Below are 23,173 nucleotides of genomic sequence, written 5' to 3'. Positions count from 1 at the left end.
TGGATCATTTGCTTTCATATCAGCCAGAATTTCCATTGTTTTCATAGCGTCAGAGTCTGATTGGTCCTTATTCAGCTTCCTACACAGTGTCTTCAATGAACGCTTTGTAAATGGCACATTTTCAACTGAGCCAAAAAAACTACCCACAATGCTGAAAACCTTCTCAAGACCAACATTATTATCGCGGAGTTGTTTCACCAGATCCTTTGTGTATCTATCGATGTGCCTGTGTGATTTTCAATGCATTTTTTCTCCACATGTCACAGACAGCGGGTGGTTATGGCCAGATTTGAACTTTGATATGTACCAACCATTATCCTTTGAACGGAGCAATCTGATCATGGCTTCACACCCGCACCTTGATGATCGACTGTTTTCCCTCATTGGTTTGCCCTGCAGACACGGTAGCAAGTACAGAATAAATGTTAGATAGAGATTACCCAAGTTTATCTAGCGCATTACTGCAACCAAATAACAGATCACATTATAGAAGAAAAAATAACTAATGCCATATTGATTGTCGGCATTTGCGTGCACATACCGCACAAGCACACAGTATTTCTTGCATGCATCTCTTCCGTAACATTCAATCTGCTTTTCGCAAGCCTCACCCCGAAACCATATTCCCATGAATAGAGGTTGTAGAACTCATAGGCTTCATCCAACGAGTCAAAAGATGTTTGGATTGACGACTGGCCTAGATTTTGTCTGTGCATAAGCGTGAACCGACAATTCAAGTGATGTTTTCCTATCAGGGTTCATCTCCCTCTCCTCAGGTGCCTTCCCAATCCTAACCCTGCAGACAGTATTTTTGTGGAAAAAATGATGGATGAAAATGCTCAATTACCCGCGAAACAAAATATCAACATAAAAAATCCATCCATGTAACAAACCTAGAAACTTATCTCAAACAAATCATATAAATCCAAACTACATATTACAGATCCCAGGAATCTAAATATCTCATTCACCTCCAAAATCATAAAAACACCACATACATATGCCATGGACACATTTTTATCCCACATGAACAGCGAAACAAAAATCCTAAACAGACCACACGGCTCATGCAGCTTCCCAACTAATATAAATTGGAACTCTTTGAGATATAATGCTATCATGACTGCGTCAAAACAAACGAATCCAGCACACTAAAAATGGCACAAATAAATCAGTAATGGACTGATGCATCTACGTCAGGAACCACTTCCTTCGGTGTGAAAAACAAAACACTAGAGATAACAGTTCCAACTTGACAAACGAAACCAACGGATTATAATGCCACAATAAATCGGTAATTGACTAACGCATCTACAACCCAATGAACTTGTGTAGCTGTCAAAGACAATTCCCCAAACAAAACAGATCCAACTTAAGCTTGCACAGGTTTTCCACCACATGTACCTAATTAGACACCAAATACATGTTACTTTCTCATATCAATATCTCACAACTAAACCAACCGTCATCTATACTGCACATCAATCCAAGGAAGGCGTACTAAATGCCGGATCAAGCAATATAGTCACAGTCTGGCAGAATAAATCAAGGTTCCTGCTAAACAATCGCCAAATAGACGACGAAAAAACTGTTATGCAATGGTGCCCCCCTGACTAACCTTCGCGTCCACCCGTTGGTCGCTTCGGAGCAAACGTCATATGTCGCTTCCTTTCCCATGGCATGTGGCTCACCGGCGGCGACCGCCTCCACATTCACAGCGCTCCAGCGGCAGTACCGGAGCGCTCCACACGACATCTCCGTCAATGGCCCTGCAAGAAAACAAATCTAGCTACATCAGTCGAGATCTTACAAGGGCAAGCGGCACTCCGCCATCGCAATGGTCATGTTGAAAAAATGGTGGAGGAGACTACGCGTACCCGTTTAACTCGAGGCTATTGGTAGACATGGCGACAGAACAGGTTCGAGGGGGAGCCGTCGCCTGCCCAGGCGGGTGCGTAGAGGAAGGGGATGGAATAGAAATCTGTCGCGTGGCTCTGTTCTGATCCACTAGATTTTCCGTCGCGGCGAGGGGGGTCATCTATTACGACGACCTGTGCTGTTTGGAACCAGCCCATGGGCCACAGTTCCCTGGTGCACGTCATGTGAGCATTGGCAGAAGCACGAAACAGAATCCAGGAATGGGCCGAACAGAATACGCCTATGCGAGCGCTAGGAGTATGTCGGACCGTATTTCATCCTATAGGCTTGGCATAAACCTGACCCGAACTGACGGATCGCACATCCCAAAGCCCAAAAGAACGCGCAAGATAACGGCCTGCCTGGTGATTGGCCGCCATAAGCCCGCACTCGACGTTGCCCACCATATGCAGAGACTATAGCGGCACGTACATTGGCTCTTCGGCTGTGATTTTCGAAGGTATGATAGTACCGGAAAGCCTGGAAGCGATGGCTATATGGGAGGCCTTTGCCTTGGCTGAGGATCTGTACATCAAGCAGCTCCATATTACGACAGACTATTTAGCGACGATCAATCATCTGAAGTCGGAATTTAGAGGGCCAAATGCTATGGTGATCAATGACATTAAAGAGAAAATGAAGGAATTTGAAGAGGTCCATCTGGACCACGAAGGCAGAGAATGTAATCTCGATGCACACAATATAGCTAGAGTGGCTTTGTCATTAGATGTGGGGCGCCATGTGTGGCTTTTACATGCTCCGGATATTACTTGTATCCAAACTTTTGTTTTAGTTGAATAAATACTAGTGACACTAAAAAAATGTGGATAATCCATCAAAGCCCACGTTGCCAGCGGCTTACCTGTTAATCGTCTCCTTCCCCAAACCATGCCCTAGGGCGCTGTCGTTCTTGCCGCCGTCTCCACCCGCACAGCCTCCGCCTTCCAATCCTCTCTCTGCTCCATGGCGTCGCCGTGTTTCTCGAATGGGCCGGGGAATGAAAGGGCGGTGGAGAAATGTGTCTGAAATGCGATTCTAGTTTGCCAAAGTTCTAGTAAATGGGTCACACGATTTGATTTCGCAAGTGGGTGATTTTGCACTAGCCCGTTGGCTCGTGCAATTTTCATGGCACAACGTTGTGGCCAGAAGTAAAATGCTAGTTGGTCTAGGAAGTTGGAGGCGCCTACCCAGACTTGGGGACCGGTGCCGTGCTAGGAGTAGATGGAGTGTCATCGCTCTTCCTACAGTGGTTGTTTGTGCTATGATGTAAGCGGCGTACGGTATCTCGTGACATGGACGCGGGGGCGGTGGCTCCGGATGGCGGTCCGCATCATTGCTCTTCGGCGGGCATCATTGTGATGGTGGTGACTCTCATCTCGGATTGTGTGGGCAATGGGAGGTGTTGCAGCGGGTACCTCGAACATGCCCTCTCTCTTTAAGGGGTGGTGTCCTGGTCCGGATATGGGGATCTAACATCGTCGCGCTTCTCCTGGTTGCCTCATGGTGGCACAGATGAGTTGTTAAGCGAAAGCTCGGTGACTTGGCACCGATGACAGCGACATCCGTGGGTGATGCGCTCCTGCAAAGCCCCGCAACTTTGCTTCCAATTTGCGGGAAAAACATGCCCGTACCGCTCGGCGGATCGATATAGTCTCACGTTGGATGACACAACACGTCCAGATAGCGCAGCCTGACGTGTGGGGGTGGTTTAAGAGTCGATGTTGGAGATGCCCTTGCTGGAATTTAGTCTATTTTGGGCAGCCCAATAACTATTTCAGAAATTCCTAATAAATCCTAGAGGCCCACTTAGCCCGTTTGTGCAAGGCAAGGGATACTACTAAAAGTTTAGTCCCACATTGCTAGTTTAGTGGGAGTTGGACCTCCTTATAAGGGGGGTTCTTTTCCCACTTGTATGACCATGAGAATAAGAGGGACATCCACGCGCGCTCCTCCTCCGCGGCGCGGCGCGGCGCGGGTTGCGGGAATGAGCCGAGCCGATGTCTAAATTTTTGCCACACACTACGGGTATACGAAAGGTCACTCGGGCCCTCAGTCCCTTCAGCTCCCGGCGCTGCCCTCTTGCGCCTATAAAAGGGAGGTCGCTCCTCTCAGCAAGACGCACCAGAACTACTTCTTCCTCTCGCCACCGGTTCCTGAGCACTGCGCTGCTGCTACGATCTTCTCCATCCCGGCTTGCGGCGTGCACCGCAGGTCGGGACAGTAGGCCTCCGAAACCGCACTCTTTGAGTCCTGTACGAGAGAAGGGTGATAAGGTTTTTGGGGAGCGCTCTGCGCGACTACTGGCTGATTCATCACGGACGATCCGGTCGCCGACGACTACTTCCCCGACGACGACTTCTTCCCCGACGTCCACGACCTCCTCGACGACATGGCAGGCGAGGACACCGACCCCAAGTCCAGCGCTTCTGCTGCTGATATGCTGTACGTGTTCTTCTCCTTTCTGTTAGAAGTCCTGCTACAGTTCTTGGCTCTAGTTTCTGTCCTACGTATGTTAGGTTCTATGTCGTATAAGCAACTTCATCTAGTGACTGTTCTAGATGTGTTTACCTCAAGTTCATATATGCAGACGATGTTTACCTTCTCTCTGTCAGATTGCATGACTTGCTTTATATTTGCTATTTTAGTCATGTTTTATCTACTATTTCTGTTAATAAAATCATTCGGTAAATTGCTCATATTTCCATCAGCCCTTATATGCAAACTTAACCGCACAAATCGAGCACATTCAAGACTAGCTTAGTGAAGCCATTCTCTCTCTTTTTTTTATGGAAAAGGGTTACTCTGCCCCATTTTTATTAAAAACGAGGCAACATCCAACTAGTGAAGCCATTCTTATTCTTTTTGGAAAGAAAAACAGAAGTACTATTTGCCAAGAGATCATGGTAGGCCGACTTGACAATGCGATTGTTTATTGCAAATACTACATCCATTTCACAATGTAGTGCGATCTAAGTTTGACCATAAATTTAACCAACGAGACCGGCTGCATCGGGTATAGTGGTATAATTTTTGCTTCCACCACATCCGGTCTCGTTGGTTAAATTTATGATCAAACTTAGATCTCGGGAAGTGCGGACACACTACATTATGGAATGGAGGGAGTAACTCTTATATTTTTCATCAAGTTTGGGTTGCTTATAGCTAAGTTAATGCATCAAATATATCCTCCAAAACAAAAGCTAGGGTTTGTGCCTCTCGCCGGCGTCGCCGCATGTTCGCCTTGTCTCCGGTGGCCCTAGGACCATGGGGGCTCGATGGATCTTGTCAAGGGCCGGTAGGAGGGCTTCTTTGTTAGTCGTTCCTTAAAGTTTTGTTAGGGTTTGTGTCCTGCTTAGGAAGGCAAGACGGCGACGGCTCCCTGAAGACGGAATAAAGGTCTCCCCGTCTAGCCCCTGTTTCGATGATGCGTTTAGCATCGTTGGTGGGCGTGTGGAGGTGTGTCTCCGGCGGATCTATCCTCGGTAGATTTGCTCGGATCTGGTTGTTGTTCGTCTATATTCATGTGTCTTTTGGTTGGATCTTTTCGGTCTACGTTATTCTTCATCGGCGGCTATTGCTGTTCTGGTGTGCTGGTCCTATGTGGCATTAGCACGATGACTTACCGACTGTCTACTACAACGAGTTGTGCCCGACTCCGACGATGGAGGGGCGATGACGCGCGCCTTCGTCTCACTTCAGTGTTTGTAGTCGTCGCTAGATGGTCTATGGATCTGGATGTAATTTTTATTTTTTCTGGTGTTCGTTATGTCATGATTGAAGATGAATAGATCGGAAGTTTTCTTGCACAAAGAAGTTTGAATTGCTTACTAGTTACCACGAGTGTCATGTGGTAAATAACTTTTTTTTGGGGAAACGTTTGGGGCCGGCAGTCCGGCTGGACTTTCGGCCGGTCGCACTCACGCGCACATGCACGCGCCTCGCGTGTAGAGGACACGTCATCCCACATGGCCCCACGCACATTAAACAAAGAAAGAGACGATGAAGTATCATATCATGATACCGTATCATAATAAATTCTACGTTACTTTGTGTCATGCATGACAATAAATAGAGTACTACATGATATTAATATATGATACTATGCATTAGGAAGGTAGTATCATACATTAGAATCATATGCATGATATACTAGTATATGATACTTTCCATTACAATCAGTCTTATCTTTTCAGCGCAGCTGCTGTCCACAAATTTGAGACGCAAACTCCATTCCCCTTCTTTCTTCCACCACGCGCATGCCACTGCTCCCGTTCAATCTTTTTTCTCAGACGCCATTACTTGGAGCTGATGCACAGGTCGTACCCCCCATGAAAACCACATCATCGCGTCTGTGTGTCTCCGTGGTAAAGGGGAGTCAAAAAAGCTACAACAAAAGCTGCAAGCCATGATGCGCTGCGGCCGCCATTTGTTCAAGCCGAAGCTGAAAGAGTTGCGACGGGTTGGGGCGGCGTGCCGCAACGACGCAGACGATGCTAGGACCGGCCGGCATTTTTGGGACTGAGATCCAGTGACTTCACCTGGTGAAGTCATGCTGCAACTTTAGCCATCTAATCTCCATCCAAAACACATCCAACGGTCTACATGAGACACAAGCAAAAACTATAGGACTTAGCAGTTTTGCAGCCTAGCATCAAACTACAGTACAGTCTAGCAGCAAAAAACGATTCAGTGCGCTTGGATTCAGTTTGATTTAAACAGATTGAAACCCAAAAAATTGAACAGATTATATAGTACCATATTATGATTTCAGTTACTCACACCTGAAAAAAGTTCAGTTAGTGACAATATTAGTACGCTGGAGTTTAGTCAGTATGCTGGAGATGTAGTTTTACCTACATATCACTAAAATAAATCAGTTTCAGTTTAGTAAAGTTAGTTAAAATATGACAAACAGTAATCAGTTTTACTTACATATGACTACATGTACTGAATGTGTACATGAGCCTGATCGGTAATCAGTCTGCTTATGTATTGAACCTGATTGGTATTGGTATATGAACATGTACATGTACTGAACCTGTACGCCACATGTATTGAACTGGTCAGCAGAGAAATGTAAAATTACCTCGCGGGCGTGACGCTGAGGCGATTTCTCTCATTCAATGGCGGCAGCGATGGACTTCTTACCGATCTGAGCCGTCTCCTTGTACGACACGCCGGCGTGCGGGAGAGCGAAGCAGATTTCTGTGAAGTGTTTTCTTCAGCCTGCCCTCGTCCAAAACTGCTCAGTGTTGAGGGCTTTTGCCTTTGGGTGATATGGACCGTTGGATCTGTTTTGGATGAAGATGAAGAGGCTAAAGTTGCAACGTGACTTCACCAAGTGAAGTCACTGGATCTCAGTCCGCATTTTTGCTGGAACAGGCGACTGGAAGTGCTACAACCGTGGCAGCAAAATGTTGGAACCAATGGCCGCGGCCTTCAGCAGTTTTTTTTGCGTCAACCAGTCATTGCTTTTGCTGGAACCATTAAGCATTTTTGCTGGAACCAGTGATTGCCATGGGTATGAGTAGAAGTATTTATTTTCCTTTTTTGCTGGGATTGCAACTTTTGGTGCGGCCCGTGAGAAAGTTTGCTTCAACCAGACATTATTTTTGCTGCAAGCATCATGATTTTTTGCTACCACCTTGTTTTGTTTTTGGCTGGAGCCAGCCTAAATTTTGCTACCACCGTCGTTCAATTTTGTTGGAACTAGCATTTTTTCATGCTTCAATCAAGTAACTGGATATTTTTGTTGCTTTCAATTTCTTGCTGGATGAGGCCAACTCGTTTGCTACAATCGGTTTTTTAAAAAGCTTCAACCATGTAAAGCTGCAAACCACGTGCATCTGAGTTGCAAGACGTCTACACCGGAGCTACAACCGGAGGTGTCGGTCGCCAGCAAGGCTGCAAGCACGAGCACTCGGAGTTGCAGCCGGCGGCGATGTATGCTGGATTCATCGACGGGAGATTGGAACCTGCTGCGAGCTCCAGCGAGGGGCGTCAATGGAAGAGGCGTTGCTGGCCATGAGGCACGGCGGCGGTGATTTTTTTTGCGACCTGCGCGACGAGGTGATGTGAATCCGAGATGCCAGAGGTCTGCAACGGCGACGATGGGGACTGGTGGTGTTGGAGCCGGAGACGCACGCCCGGTGGCCCAGCAGCTGGTGCGTGTGGGCTGCACTTCGTTCACGACCCACTTTTTTCGCGTAGGGAGAATTAGTGCGTGGAGACGATGACTTTGTCGTGGTTATCTAATAGCCATCAACGGTTTAAAAAGGACCGGCCCAAAGTTTCCAACGGCGCACCGGCACCCATCACTCGCCTTTTTTTTGTGAGGGTAAATAACTCTTATATACTCGACCCACGAAAATATAACCCATCGTACATCGCCATGAAAATGGCGAGGAACAATATCACCAATTATTACCACCACTAGTTAAATGCCCGTGCGTTGCCACGAGAATACGAAATATGATGTGAAAAAATTACTCGACAGCGGACATTTTATATGAGTGCTTTTTATGGAGTACAATTCAACAACAGAACAATGTCAAAGTTAATTGGAAATCTATGAACATGGCCTTATTTTCTAGCCAACGCATTGTAGACTTTGATCAGATTTTTCATTTGCCATAATTTTATTTGGAGAGAACATGATGAAAAATGTAAACATCGGAGCATGATGTGACGCATTGGTAGGGAACCAACCCCATGAAGCTGAGAGCTTTGGATCCACCGTTTGTACATTGCCATCAGCTCTCACTTATTGATCTTTGACACATAGTTTTAAAAACAGACACACTATGTGACTAAGTTTTCAAGCTCCATGCGACAACCAGGGCTTCACTGAAAAAGCACCATTCAGCACCGACGGCTTGATCGAATAAGAACCCTTCTGTGCCGCCCTAGACTTAAGTTTTATAATTTCAGGCTCTTCAATTTTCTGTTTATTTCCCTGAGATTCTTCAGTCAATTCGAACTCTTGTTGGTAGGTTGTATAGAACTTGCTGAGTTTTTATCTCTTCCAATAACATCACCTTTGGACTCTTGTTGGTAGGTTCTTTTTGATGGTCAATAATATCCATATCTATCATGGACACATTCTGAAAAAGTGAAATATATATATACAAATATGATTTAAATATATTACTATCATTTATTCTTTTTCTTTGCGGGGAGTACTATCATATATTCATATACAACATGCAAACTAAAAAAGGTTAAAAAGACAGACATCTAGAATAAGCAAAACGAGATGTGTTCTAGTCTACCCAAGATATTTGGTAGCCCCGACAGACCGTCCAAATACCTCAGTTCTTATGCTATAATATACAGGCGTTTTGGCTCTCGGCCTCCATGGAGGCCTTAAAAAAAATCAAAATTCAAAAATTTCGGTTCTAAACCTTTTCGAACAAGTAAAGAACGATGTGAGGCGTATGTGTGTAAAATTTAAGAATGAAATACATTGAAATGCGATCTGTACAAAAAAGAATAAAATGATCTGGAAGGATGAATCGTGTCATGTGTTAAAAACCACACATTTGTATTTTTTGCACAGCCCACATTTCAACGTATTTTGTCCTCAGAATTTACACACTTGTGCACTATGCCTTCATCTATTTCTATAATTTTTTTAGAACTTGTTTGAATGTAAAAATATGATTTTTCAAGAATTTTAAATTTTGTATTTGGCGGTCTCCATGGAGCTCGGCCTCCAAAATCAATTTCGCATAATATACACTAATATACTCCGTAAATAAAAAAATTATAGAGGCGTGGGACAAAAACAATTAAGATACAGCCAACACTCTCAGTCTCTTTCTCCTCGCTGCTCACCCCTTTCTCATTCAGCTAGCCACCCATGAGGCCATGACCCATCCTGCTCCTCTGTGCAGCCGCCGGCGCGTCATGGCGCACGGCATCCATCCCGGCCCAACCTCCCACCCCGTGCCTCCGAACCGTCCCTACAGCCTGCCTGCGCCGTCGCGAGCCTCCCACACCGCGGCCCCATCACTCCCTGCTGTCCGGCGATATCCCGGGGGCAGGCAGATGCGCGCGTAGTCTGGGCGGCGGCATCCACCTCGCGGCGCTCCCTGCCCCGCGCCCGCGCCGCGATGACGCCATGCCGGTCCGAATCATCGGGTGGTAACGCCCGATGATTGGCGCGCGCCGTGCAGCGCGAGGTGGGCTCGATCTGCATCCATCGGCGGGATCGGGCTCCTCATTTTGGAGACCCTGCGGCAAGCTGTGCTCGGCCGGATGGGCGGAGATCGACGAGGAGTGGATTCCGTGGTGCAGCACGACGCCGACGACTTCTCTTCGCCACCGAGCTCTGCTCCCCTCCCTATGCGTCAGGATCAGGGTGCCCACGGATCTTACCTTACAGTCGGCTCTCTTCTCTCCCTCCGCGTCCTGCATTGGTAGCTTTGTTGGATTGGCTCCGCCAGTGAAATTCGATCTTAGAGGTAAGCAAAAATCTGGAGGTAGATTGAATCTATCTTATATATACACAGTTTGAAGGATAGCTAGATGAGTAGTAATCGGTATACGGTTATGATTAAGTTGTTTATTTTGTGAGATGAGGATAAAACCTTTCTTGGGTTGTCTGGATTCGGAGTTTTTGCCAGTTCTGTTTCCCATAAACTCGTTTAAAGGTGTAACCACCTGAAATGAGTTAGCGTACCAAAAATATAGTTTTTTTAGGGGCAGAAATAAGTAAAACTTCGTTTTTGTACAACGGGAAAACTGGGTCTTAATAGTTTTTCTATAAACAATTTTAGCTGTTCCTATTAAAAAAGGCATGGCTTGAAACTTCAAAAAAAAAAGGAAAAACTCTGGCCAAGGAGGCTTAGCTTCCTCTTCCTGGAGAGTCGACCTTCCAATCCTGACCAAATTCTAATTGTACACACACACAACAATGCATTTCGACAAAGCAAAACACAACAGGGGAATCATACAGATTTATGCAAGGTAACCTGACATAAAAGTCAGCACTGTCCAATGGTCACATTCATACTGATGTACCAATTGTAAAAAACGAACGCAAAGCTCGGTCTCCATCTTTTGGCAAATGAGCTCAGCATAACGCGCTATTGTGGTATTGGCCAAAGCTTTCATTCCGAGGTCCTTCATTTTGCAGGTTAGTGATGCTTGTATTCAGGGTCTAATACGACTCATTCTCCACTCACCACAATGCTCTTGCTGAATAGCTTAAGGGTTGATGTTTCTAATCCTGTACTTGGCACTTTGGAATCACCGTCTGCAACGAATTTGAGGCCTGAATTTAAGGACACATGCGTGCTAAATCTTATCATAGAGCTAGAGAAAAAAAGCAGACGAACTGATTATGTTCCTTTTGTTCATATCGAGGTATCTGTTGTCTTGAAAGACCCATCCTTTAATAGCAGAGATAGTAGAGATATGAGGAGCTCACTGATGGCAAACTCAACTCGAATTTGGGTTCTTCAGATACATAGTTCCTTATCCATGTATTTCCAACGAGAGATTCTATGTAACTGAAGTTTAAGTCAGTTTTTTAATTGCCATGCCTCAGGTTTTTACCATATTAAAACGTGTATACCTTAGAAAGAAATATGACACCTTAGTATTTTTGTTCTTCTGTAGCAAGTCACTGTCCGAGCATCTTCAACCTTAATCTGTTTGCAGTTTCACGCTGTCTCTTGTTATTTCCAGCTTAAACAGGTGCATATTCGACCATGTATAGAACGGGCAGATGTTGCGAAAGGAATACTCATGGTTTCTGAAGACGGATTATGCTCTCAAACTCAGGTTAGTGTGCATTAAGATCTACAATAGTTATGTGGCTGTAATGCAGAATTGAACATACTTTACCTTGAGTTGTTATAATTTGATCCGGCGACTTCATGTGCTAAGGACTTCCTTGTAGACTATGTTCTTCATGGTCGTTAATAACCATGCCTCAGGTTTTTACCATATTAAAAAGTGTATACCTTAGAAAGAAATACGACACCTTAGTATTTTGTTCTTCTGTATCAAGTCACTGTCCGAGCATCTTCAACCTTAATCTGTTTGCAATTTCACGCTGTCTCTTGTTATTTCCAGCTTAAACAGGTGCATATTCGACCATGTATAGAACGGGCAGATGTCGCGAAAGGAATACTCATGGTTTCTGAAGACTGATTATGCTCTCAAACTCAGGTTAGTGTGCATTAAGATCTACAATAGTTATGTGGCTGTAATGCAGAATTGAACATACTTTACCTTGAGTTGTTATAATTTGATCCGGCGACTTCATGTGCTAAGGACTTCCTTGTAGACTATGTTCTTCATGGTCGTTAATAAGGGTTCAAATCTTTTTCGCTTATTTGAAATCTTGCTTTGTTCCTTGCCCTTTCCCTTACCCTTGCCTTTACCCTTGCCGTTGTCCTTGATGGCGAGAATCTTAATGTTCCTCTTCGCGGTGGTTCTAGACAATTCAACGTAGAGCTGACCGTGAGAGAAAATCGGGTTTGGTAGGTACACCCCGACAACCGCTGGGTTGTGATCTCGGTGTCCTCTCATATTCAACAACTGGTAACATTAATGTAGGGTAAGTTATGAAAGCTTATTGGGTACCTTTATGTGCATACATGTGATTGACATATACATACCTCTTTTCCCTTTGTCATAGAGATGCCCTCTGTCCTGTGACATCTTTGTGTCCTATAAAAGCTTTAAGTTCTTAACTAAACCTGCATTCTTTTGCATGAAAAAAATGATATGATATTTGTAACTGTATTGTACTGTAATTAAGAGGACTTTAGCAATATTCTTTATGGAACAGGGGTCTTCAATATGAACTTAAGTCTGGGAATTGAACAGGTGTCTATAATATGAAATTGGGTGAAAAGCATGTCAATCTCACGGCATCAATTCTTAGATTTCTTAACTTTGTTACATTTGCTTTCATTCATTTGCATAGAGTGGACTTGCTGCAAAGACAAGTTTGAGATGCCATGTCGCACCCGTCCACATTAGCACACATTATACATTTGTTTCATGTATTAATTCCCAGAAGTTGATGAGCCTAATGAAGCACCTTCACAATTTGGTAGCTGGTACATAGCCTAAAATCCTGCATGCTTTGTTCAATGTACTTGGAGTAGAACTTAAAGATGCAACCTGAGTACTACTATATTTTTTAGGTCACATCATGAAGTTATGAACAGGAGTTTAGTATCTTTCTGATGTAAAAAACTTTGCTGAAACAATTGAGGATCGCAAACCTAGGGCATGGTGGGCACCGTCGAACATAACAAAGGTGGATCTCAGTCCTTTGTCGTCCGAGAGGCAGAAGACTGTAGGTGAAGAACTGTGAAGATGATGGCAGGAGCATGTAGCGGCGACATCAGGAGATAGACGCAGCAATAGCCGTCGAGCGCAGGTTCTGGTTCGGGGGCGCCGAGGTTGAGGTTCAGCATGCGAGGAGATCAGATGTTGATGGCAGCAGAGGCTGCGCTCGCACAGCTCGCATGAGAACGATGTGGCCGGACGGCGAGTGAACTGGCGATTCTCTCCTTGACGTAGTGCGTCCGTGGGTCGATGGAGCTCGTACGCGAGGAAGAACTGGCGTTTCTCTCCCTAAAGACATGCATTCGTGGGTCGATGGAGCTCGCAGGTGGTTTGATTTTTGACCGATGGACCTCGTTCGTGGGTTGAGTTGAACTGTTTTTTTTTTGGCTGGCGGGCAGGGTCGAACGAGGTGGTCGAACCATCACGACGTTCAATCCCCCTTTAATAGTAGAGACTACTGCAGCGAAGCGTTCCCAACAAAAAAGGAAAAAAGAGGAACAAGTGCATGACACTCTGACGTAGACCATGAGGGCAACAAACACTTGGGCTATTGAAAATTGGAATTTGTCTAGCTCCATAAAAAACTCTTTTGCGTACCGGGAACGAATAGGATTCCTCTCGCTGACTCTTCTGACAATCAGTAATTTCGAGAGCGAAAATAACAAAAAAGACCGGGGAACGTTCCAAACGCAGACCGGCCGGGCCAATTATAAATACCGGCCACGGACCCGGCGCCCGGTTTCAAACCAAACCCGTCGCGCACGACACAACACCACAAAGCGAGGGGCGGACCCGGAGAAAAAAAGACCACCAAAGGCAGGCGTCCTCCGTCCCTCTGTCCTCGCCGTCCCCAACCTCTCGCTGCAAAAGGTGTGGAAACCTTCGCCTCCCTCCCCCCGCCCAGCTTTTTTTCGCGTGATTCTCCCTGCCCGGTCGCAGATCGGCGCGGGTAAGCCCCGCCCCGGCCCCTCCCGATCCGGATCCGTCCCCGCCGCCGCGGTGTTTCTGTAGAGTTTTTCGTTCCGGTGCTGGTTGGTGCCGCCCACCGGTAGATCTGCGCTTTGGTTCGGTTTGGCGCGTCGCCGCCGCCGCGGTGGGTTCGTGGTTCGATGGGGTTTTGTCAGCCGGGAGTCCGATTCGGTGCGCGGCCCCTTGGGGTGATTTGACTCGATCGTGTTCGATCTCTCGGGGGCCGCGCGTTTGGTCGTCGCCGCTAGGTTGTTAGGTTATTCACGTTCTCTGCGATGCGTGCGTAAAATTATTTGGTCCTGTGTAGACAAGATTATTCGCTTGTTTGTCGCATGCTTGCTTACATATGAGTATATTATCTGAGAATTACGAGGATCACTCGTCCAGTCTCATGTATTCATGTGAGGTTCGAGGTTTATATGATCTCCGAGATGCCCGAATCGATGGGAGGATTCCACACCAGTGGCAATTGTGTACTAGTGAGCTACTGTTTGTTCTCTCATAAGCTGGGCTTTGTGGTTGCTGTTTACTTCGATCCCTTATTGCCCTTCTTACTGAATACATGAGTACATAGGCCATGGGAGTTTGAAACATTGATATGTTTCTGTGCTGGGCTGAACTGCTGGTTCCTACTTCTGATAGGTTTTCGATGGATTGTTTAGCTTCCTGAGTAGAATGTTTGAGTTATATTTTCCTCATTATGTTGTAACTAGAACATCTTTTCTCTCCTTCTAGGTTGCTTGTCATGGCATCAAAGCGCATCCTCAAGGAACTGAAGGACCTGCAGAAGGACCCGCCCACATCATGCAGCGCAGGTTTGAATTTGACTTGTTTCCATTGGACATCTATATGCCATACAACACTATCTTCGTTCACACCTTTTGTTCCCTGCTTTATCCTGGCATGCCATCTCATGGACTCTAATTTTTGTTTGTAAATTGTTTAGGTCCTGCTGGTGAGGACATGTTTCATTGGCAAGCAACAATTATGGGACCCCCTGACAGTCCCTATGCCGGCGGTGTTTTCTTAGTGAACATTCATTTCCCTCCGGATTACCCCTTCAAGCCACCGAAGGTATAGGACTTAGGAGCATCCTCTTATTTGCAAACCCTCATTATGTGTGCTCTGCCTGCTTTCATAGTCCTTGATATTATAATCTGGAAATTTGTCTGTTATTTCCACCCAGGGAGTTACACTCCCCGGCTAGATAGAACAGCAATGGTTCTATATTTTCTTAGTCAATTAATCTCCCTGGTTCACCTGTCCTTTTATAGAGTATGGATATCCTAATAATAGAATACTAACTGCGACACATAAGCAATAGGCGATATCAATCTCAATCTCCAATCTCTAGAATATAACTTGCTTACTAAGGAAACAGCTAATTAATCTGTATCTGCTGCCATATTTGCCCTTTGCGACTCTTTTGGGCCTGTCATGCCCATAACACTTGTGATCACCTTTTTGCGTAGAGGGGTCGTAACATTTACTCCTGCTAGGCGCTGTGTGCACTTTCCTGTTGATGCTTTTCTCAATGTCCACTCATGGTATTATAACTATCAGTGTGGCCCTTTTATGGACCGCCATAAAATCATCTTTTGGTTATATATATAGCTAACATGGTATGCAGTGTGTTCTGAAATTCCTTTTCTCCCTGGATGTGGTCTTTCAAAGTTGTAACACTGTTAGTAATTTGGTATATAGGATTGTCCTGTTTGTGCCTTTCGTCCAGTTGATCTTAAAGTAAACATGACGTAAACAGTTTTCAGTTTTCATGAGGTGGGATAGACATGCTATAATGGCATGGATGATGTTGTTTATGATAGCACTATAATGATCTTGTTGCTGTTGCTAACATATATAGCAATTGGTAGACAACACCTGATATTTTTTTTGTTTCGTCTCAATCTTCCTTCTTTACTAAAATCCACATTGAAGAACTTAGTAGGACCATGTGGTGTTTGGATGCATCATTTGTTCTACTATTTGTACATTGCTAAGTGCAGTATTCTAATGTTTAGGTGTCGATATTCCTCCCTACCATGCAACCCATGCTTGTGCCATTTTAATTGGTATGTTCCCTTTCTAGGTATCTTTTAAGACAAAGGTCTTCCATCCTAATATCAACAGCAATGGAAGCATATGCCTTGATATTCTTAAGGAGCAGTGGAGCCCTGCTTTGACGATCTCCAAGGTCATCCTCGTCACCATCCTCATTTTCTATTTGCACACAACTCTCTCTATATGCTTACTAAAAATACAAGTCACTTGTAGAAGTCTGCTCCAGTACCACTAATTTTTGCATTACTTGTTTGCTACTCCCTCTGTAAACTAGTATAAGAGCATTTAGATCACTAAAATAGTGATCTAAACGCTCTTATATTAGTTTAGGGCGTACATGCTATCCCTGCCATATTTAGGGACACTTTTGTTGTTTAACATGTGAGACTGACAAGTTGTTCATAAGCCAGAAGGAGTGCATGTTTGTTCAGTTTTGCACTTTCCCTGAAACCGCTTGCTGTCCATTATTGATCTGTTGTGTGTTTTGATGTCATACAGGTCTTGCTCTCTATCTGTTCCCTGCTGACCGATCCCAACCCGGATGATCCCCTTGTTCCCGAGATTGCCCACATGTACAAGACGGACCGGTCAAAGTACGAGACGACAGCCCGCAGCTGGACGCAGAAGTACGCCATGGGTTGAAGACCTGCATCATGGACAACTGAAATGTCGCTTCAAGAAAAATATTTATGGGCCATTGTTTCTTCGATTTGTTGCTGGTTGTGTGTAATCCGATCCTCAAGGATTGTAAATTGCATTCGGCGTCGGCCCTATCATCAATTGTCACTAGTATTGGCAGACATGCATGCCTATCAGCCTATTCACCTATGCTTGTTGGGTTAACCTTCATCAGTGTTGGTGTTATTCGGTAAATGTTCATTAAAACATGTTTGCTTCATGACCTTGTCCAGATTTATCTTCTTTTGTTTTTAGGTCATGTTTTCGTATGTATGTATGTTCAGTTTGGTTGTTCTTCGCAGCTAAAGCATCAAAGGGTAGTTGCAACTAGCAATATACCAGAAGCTCGCTGCAAAACGTGTTGGCTCTGCATATTAGCTTTGCCCTAAGTCAAACTTTGTAAACTTTGACCATACTCAATGATGATGAATCTAATGTCAGTAGTATTGATTATATATTGTAAAACCAAAGACGAGTAAATCGGAACAGAGGGAGTAGGTTTTAGTAACTTTTTCTATGAAATTTGTCAAAGTTTACTTGGCTTTAATTTAAGACAAAGCTAATATGCGAGGTAAATGAAAACAGAGGGAGTATAACCTCATCTGCTGTCCATCATCAGAAAGTAAAAGCGCTAATGTTCTCCTTTCTATCCCGTCCTTTTTTTCATTGCTCTCTACTGTATTCTGTAGTTTTCCATACTTTGTCATGACTCATGAGCTTCGAGTCTCTAGCCATGACAAGTAGTAGGTGAAGACGACAGATTTGCTGAGAAATCATAAGCAGCGGCGCGTGCGCCTTTGTTTTTAGATGTTTCGAGTGCTTACATAGGCAGGTGTTTGAAAAATAATCGACTTATGCTTAATCACCAGTGCTTGAGTGGATAACGGCTTATTTCTGTAAGCACCTTGCATCTGTTGATTACGAAAAAAATCATATAGAAACTCAAACCGGCAAATAAGAGTGGACAAGGCGCAGCAGCAGCCATGGTCGCCACGGTATGCAGCAGAGCCAGGAAGGCCACCGCCACCCGAAATACTGGGCTGTGCCTGTGCTGCCACCGCTGGCTGGCGCTAGCACCGCCTGTGCCTTACCTTGTCACGTCCTGGCGCTGTGCTGTGCCGCGCCGGCAGAACGGCCGTGCTTGCGTGCACGTCGCCGTCCAGTTTGGTCCATTTCGCAGGCCTAAAACGACAGCACAGCAGGCAAAACCTTCCTCCACAGTTCACACCAAACTAATTTTGGACGTGGGAGGGGGTCGGTCGCCTCTTTTCTTTCTCGCCCTCCCTCTCCCGCGCGCGCGCGCGCGCGCGTACGTCTTCCCTTCCCAGAACCCCGTTCCCAGCCGCTCCCTCCCTCGGCCTATTTGCAGATCCCCTGTCACCACGCCCTCCGGTTTCGACGGTTTGAGCTGCTGCTATTAACGGCAAGGGCCGTTCCGCCCCGGCGCCACCCGCCTCTCTCCGAGCCCCCGCCGCCCGCCGGGGTGGGCTTGCCGTGGACGACGGCCGGCAGGCGTCCAACGCGGGGAAATCTGAATCTTCTGTTGGATCCATCCCATCGTCAGGAGGAGGAACACAGGCTTCTTGTTCCTGCGCAAGGTATGCATGCATACGTGCATTTCATTCTGCTCTCAGCTGTAGTAATAACCAGGCTGCATGCATGGCTGCCCAAAGCTATTTGCCGGCTCCATATCATAGCACTCAGAAATTTACGATATAAATCTAAGCAATGTGGTAATCGTATTCTTTTTCTAGGATTATTAGGTCAACAAAAGTTCATTTCCTTGGCGTTCAAACGGTCATATTGGTGTTGGAGGTCTCCTCCAATTTAATGAATGCATCTCCTTTGGACAAATTTTTTTTTGACACCCTAGGATCTTCTGAAACTGTTGCATGCGGATTCAGGCAAATATGTTAAGCAAGATTCGCTATCGTGCAGACAAACTTCTTGGTTCTATTGGATTTGCCGTGGTTGTGACTTGCGGACATCAAATCTGTTTCAATTTTCTATCTAAAACAAACAGCACGTTTTTGGCTGGTCTCTTCTTGTTCATATTTCTGCAGTCTCTGGCCATTGTTTAGAAAAATTGAAGTGCTATTCACCATTTGTATGTACACCCACTGTTCCTAAATATAAGAAGTTTTGGCACTTCAATCTATAGACTGTCAAACCAACTTATATTTAAGAACAGAGGTACTCCCTTAGTGATCTAAACTCTTTTATATTTCTTTACAGAGGGAGTAATACATATTTATATTCACCATTTCGCCATCTAGAGCTAGCTATGTTAATCATATTTGATATATTGGTACATGTTATGGCACAGCGTATTGCTTTTATTCAGTCAAATAGTGAAATCAGCACTGAAAATATACCTCTTCTTCCTCCTCGTCTACCAGAGTCCAGGAATCCGGACATCCTGACGGATTTGCTCGAACCAATGGGATGCTGCGGCAGCGTGAGTAGTTTTTACTCACATCCATCTCATTTACAACTGGCAACTTTGATAACTGAATCGTGCACTAGCATCTTTATTGCATAGCTTGTGTTTGTTTGCCATGCTACGTAGTGCTTTTTTTTGTTGGTCAACTGATTGTAAGGCCCAAAGGAAGCCGTTTATCGAATTATACATTAGTAAATCAAGCTCTTTGGTTATGCTTCCCTTTGCAGAACCCTGTAGATGAGGAGGAACACCTAGATTACAGCTCTGGGAATGTGACTCTTATAACCGATCTAAAGAGTTGGGAGAAGAAAGTGGAAGATGCAGCTGACGCCAATAAAACAGTAAGTAGCCTACAACCTAACTCATACTCTGGACACAAGGATATATAGGTGCATGTGACTTTCCAATTTGGAATTCCTGCAGCTGTTTTCATTAACCATGCTGACATTTTTCAACTGCACAGCTTGTTGTAAAATTCAGCGCAGTATGGTGTGGCCCGTGTAGGATCGCTGCTCCTACGTACGCCGAACTTTCTTTGAAGCATTCCGATCTTGTTTTCGTGTCTGTGGACGTGGACGAACTACCGGTACACAAATGTTCCGCCGATCCATTACTAATTTAGCTTTGAGCGAATGCTCAAACTAAATGTCATTTCGATACATGTTTTTTTGTCAGGAACTGGTCACGCAATTCGACGTACGTGCCACGCCGACATTCATCTTCTTGAGAGATAAGGAGGAGATCGACAAGCTGGTGGGGGGGAACCAGGCCGATCTTCAGCAGAAGTTCGAACCATACTGCCGGCCAGGTGACGACGTCATGAGTAAACAGTCTTTCGAGGACAAAACCTGATGTTCCTGCCTGGCAGTCAATAGAGCTTCAGAATGAGCACGGCCTCCATTGTCTGGGAGCATCAGCAAGAGCCTGCTCGGCGGCATACGTAGGTTCGAGAAACTGACCAGCAGAAGTAGGATTTCTTGGTAGCGTCCACACTCGATCAGCAGTAAATTAAGTTAGCCCAGCATCTGTAACTCTGCACCACACACGCTGTCCATATGAACTCGCACAAAAACAATGTACTGATTGATTGACACCAGCCAGATGCCTTGAGATCTCATGAATCATGACTGTACAACAAAATTGCCAATGCCATTGGTGATCTTGCGTCTCACTCATGTCAGGACTCAGGACAGAATTTATGGGATGGAGATCTATATGGAAACTATATGCAGGGGTTTGATCGCTTGTTCAAAGAAGACAGACATATCAATTATTTGGTGAGCTGCAGCTTTGACAGGACGGCCGCTGCCCGATCTCCGCCGAGCAGGAAATAGGGGTGCCGGAGCGCGGCGGCGGCGGAGAGCCGTCCCTTCTCCCGCTGCGAGATGAGCTTGGTGGCCAGGTCCCAGCCTCTGCCGGAGTCGAGGTCCAGGATCTGCAGGTCGGGTCTCCGGCGCGTGGTCTCCCGCCACCTGTTGAGGTCGTAGCCGGCGGCCTTGAGCTCGGAGTTGAAGTTCTTGAGGCCCGAGGGTGACCTGAGCGCCGGCGTGGCCATCTGCATGAGCACGATCCCGGCCGAGTACATGTCGAAGAGGTCGGGGCTGTTGAGCTGCCAGAGGATCGGGGAGAGGATGGCGGCGATGGGCTCGGCGGGCGGCGTGGGGGTCTCCTCGGGGAGCACGTAGAGCTCGGGCGGGCAGTAGTCCGGGTCGAGCAGGGTGCGGTCGGGCACGTAGTTCTTGCCGATGCGCAGGTCGGTGGCGGCGCCGAAGTCGATGAGCTTGACCTGGCCCCGGCGGGTGACCACGAGGTTGGAGGGCTTGATGTCGCGGTGGACGATGCCGGTGTCGTGGATGCGGCGGAGCGAGGTGACGAGCTGCCGCATCACCTGCTTCACCACCAGCGCGGCACGGGTGAGCGGGTCCACGCCCCGCAGCGCGCGCCCGAACATGAGCGGCTCCAGGTTCGCCGGGAAGCCCCGGTCCGTCACGTAGTTGCCCAGCGTCCGGTCGCCCTGCACGCGGGAAGGAGTTCAAATGTCAGAGCGCGCGCGTTTGGAGTTCATCGGCCATTGCCGGCGCAAGCAAGCCGAGAGGGTGCTCTGCTTCGCTCCCGCTAGCATCAAAATTGTCCAATGTACACTTTATCATTCAACAACAGATGCTATTCAATACGTAGAACAACAGGCCTATTAGCTCAGCTGGTTAGAGCGTCGTGCTAATAACGCGAAGGTCACAGGTTCGAGACCTGTATGGGCCAACTTTTTAGTTTTTTGACAGAAACCATTCTTTTCCTATTTTGCATTTTCTTTCTATGGAGAATCTTCTGTACTTGGATAACTATATAAGTCCTTGTACAATGAGAGATGCTTAAAGAAATAAATCAGGCTTTTCTTAAACACCGGTGCTTTTTTGTATAGGGTAGACGCTTAACTAAGCGTCTCTCTTGTAGAAATAGGCACCGGTGCTTCAGAAAAACTTGGTTCTCCTGTAGAATTAGGCACCGGTGCTTCAGAAAAACTTGGTTTTTTTTTCGTAAGCATCTCTCTAAGCACCTCCCATTGTACAAGGCTTAAGACTCGCGGAGCTTCACCCTATTTTCAAGCATGTACTCTCTCCGTCCAAAAATACTAGTTCTAGATACATCTTTTTTTTATGACAAGTATTTTCCGATGGAGGGAGTACTTTTCTCGAGGCAATCCTTCCAACCATGTTAACACACATGCAGAAACCATTCTTTTCCTATTTTGCATTTTCTTTCTATGGAGAATCTTCTGTACTTGGATAACTATATAAGTCCTTGTACAATGAGAGATGCTTAAAGAAATAAACCAGGCTTTTCTTAAACACCGGTGCTTTTTTGTATAGGGTAGACGCTTAACTAAGCGTCTCTCTTGTAGAAATAGGCACCGGTGCTTCAGAAAAACTTGGTTCTTCTGTAGAATTAGGCACCGGTGCTTCAGAAAAACTTGGTTTTTTTTTCGTAAGCATCTCTCTAAGCACCTCCCATTGTACAAGGCTTAAGACTCGCGGAGCTTCACCCTATTTTCAAGCATGTACTCTCTCCGTCCAAAAATACTAGTTCTAGATACATCTTTTTTTTATGACAAGTATTTTCCGATGGAGGGAGTACTTTTCTCGAGGCAATCCTTCCAACCATGTTAACACACATGCCTCATCACAATTCTAGATACATATTTTTTTTTGATGACAAGTATTTTCGGACGGAGGGAGTACTTTTTTGGAGGCAATCCTTCCAACCATGTTAACACACATAGCTCATCACAATTCTAGATACATTTTTTATTTTTTATTTTGATGACAAGTATTTTCGAACGGAGGGAGTACTTTTCTGGAGGCAATCCTTCCAACCATGTTAACACACATACCTCATCACAATTTTGATGTGGGAAGAATAGGCTTACCTATTCCCCAACTCTCTTCTGGCACCTCTCTGTAGTTGCTCCGACGACTCGGATTACAGGTGGTTGGTGGCAACACTGTGTTGGTCATGAGAAATGCTGAACACAATCAGGACTACAGTTCCTGTGGTCACTTAGGGGGTTACCGCTAGATCGGGTGATAGAAGCGTTTTTGCGTCTTTCTCCTCCTCGGGTGATAGTTTGTTGCAAAGGTGGGTGCCCTGAGGTGCCGGGATCTGCTTGGTAACGATGATTGCATCAAGCAGGGCTTGGGTTCCAATACTGTTTTCCGACATGTTTGATTGGTTCTTCGGTGCTTCGTTGGGTCCCATGGAGTCAGAATTGCGGTGGTCGTGATCACGTTGCAATCC

The 23,173-nt window shown here is 45.8% G+C and overlaps 3 protein-coding genes and 1 non-coding gene across 5 annotated transcripts in view; 3 read left to right on the top strand and 1 right to left on the bottom strand.

The window, feature by feature from the left end:
- Window positions 1–13,986: 13,986 nt before the first annotated feature.
- Window positions 13,987–17,161, top strand: LOC119348697 (ubiquitin-conjugating enzyme E2-17 kDa-like). 2 transcript variants are annotated; one of them, XM_037616671.1, is made up of 5 exons: window positions 13,987–14,100; window positions 14,935–15,014; window positions 15,146–15,273; window positions 16,289–16,393; window positions 16,759–17,161. In XM_037616671.1, exons 2-5 carry the CDS (start codon window positions 14,945–14,947, stop codon window positions 16,900–16,902), a joined length of 447 nt encoding a protein of 148 aa, XP_037472568.1. In that variant the 5' UTR covers window positions 13,987–14,100; window positions 14,935–14,944; the 3' UTR covers window positions 16,903–17,161. The 2 variants fall into 2 exon arrangements, with proteins under 2 accessions (XP_037472568.1, XP_037472569.1); XM_037616672.1 differs by having other exon boundaries at window positions 13,991–14,179.
- A 1,054-nt stretch (window positions 17,162–18,215) lies between these two features.
- Window positions 18,216–20,233, top strand: LOC119348695 (thioredoxin H5-like). The gene is made up of 5 exons (XM_037616670.1): window positions 18,216–18,536; window positions 19,338–19,396; window positions 19,609–19,722; window positions 19,845–19,967; window positions 20,057–20,233. The coding sequence occupies exons 2-5, from the start codon at window positions 19,379–19,381 to the stop codon at window positions 20,231–20,233; spliced, it is 432 nt and encodes a 143-aa protein (XP_037472567.1). The 5' UTR covers window positions 18,216–18,536; window positions 19,338–19,378.
- Window positions 20,234–20,435: 202 nt separating this feature from the next.
- LOC119348694 (serine/threonine-protein kinase STN8, chloroplastic-like) overlaps window positions 20,436–23,173 on the bottom strand; it is a 4,673-nt gene continuing 1,935 nt past the window's right edge. Inside the window, exon 3 of the mRNA XM_037616669.1 lies at window positions 20,436–21,395. Within this exon, the coding sequence (XP_037472566.1) occupies window positions 20,652–21,395 (744 nt within the window). The 3' untranslated portion in view covers window positions 20,436–20,651. The remainder of the gene's footprint in view (window positions 21,396–23,173) is intronic.
- Window positions 21,567–21,640, top strand: TRNAI-AAU. Its single transcript has one exon. It is a non-coding gene; the product is annotated as a tRNA-Ile (tRNA).

Source organism: Triticum dicoccoides, chromosome 1B (assembly GCF_002162155.2).
Source record: "Triticum dicoccoides isolate Atlit2015 ecotype Zavitan chromosome 1B, WEW_v2.0, whole genome shotgun sequence".
In the NCBI taxonomy this organism is placed as follows: Eukaryota; Viridiplantae; Streptophyta; class Magnoliopsida; order Poales; family Poaceae; genus Triticum; species Triticum dicoccoides.
This window is presented reverse-complemented; position numbering and strand designations above follow the sequence as displayed.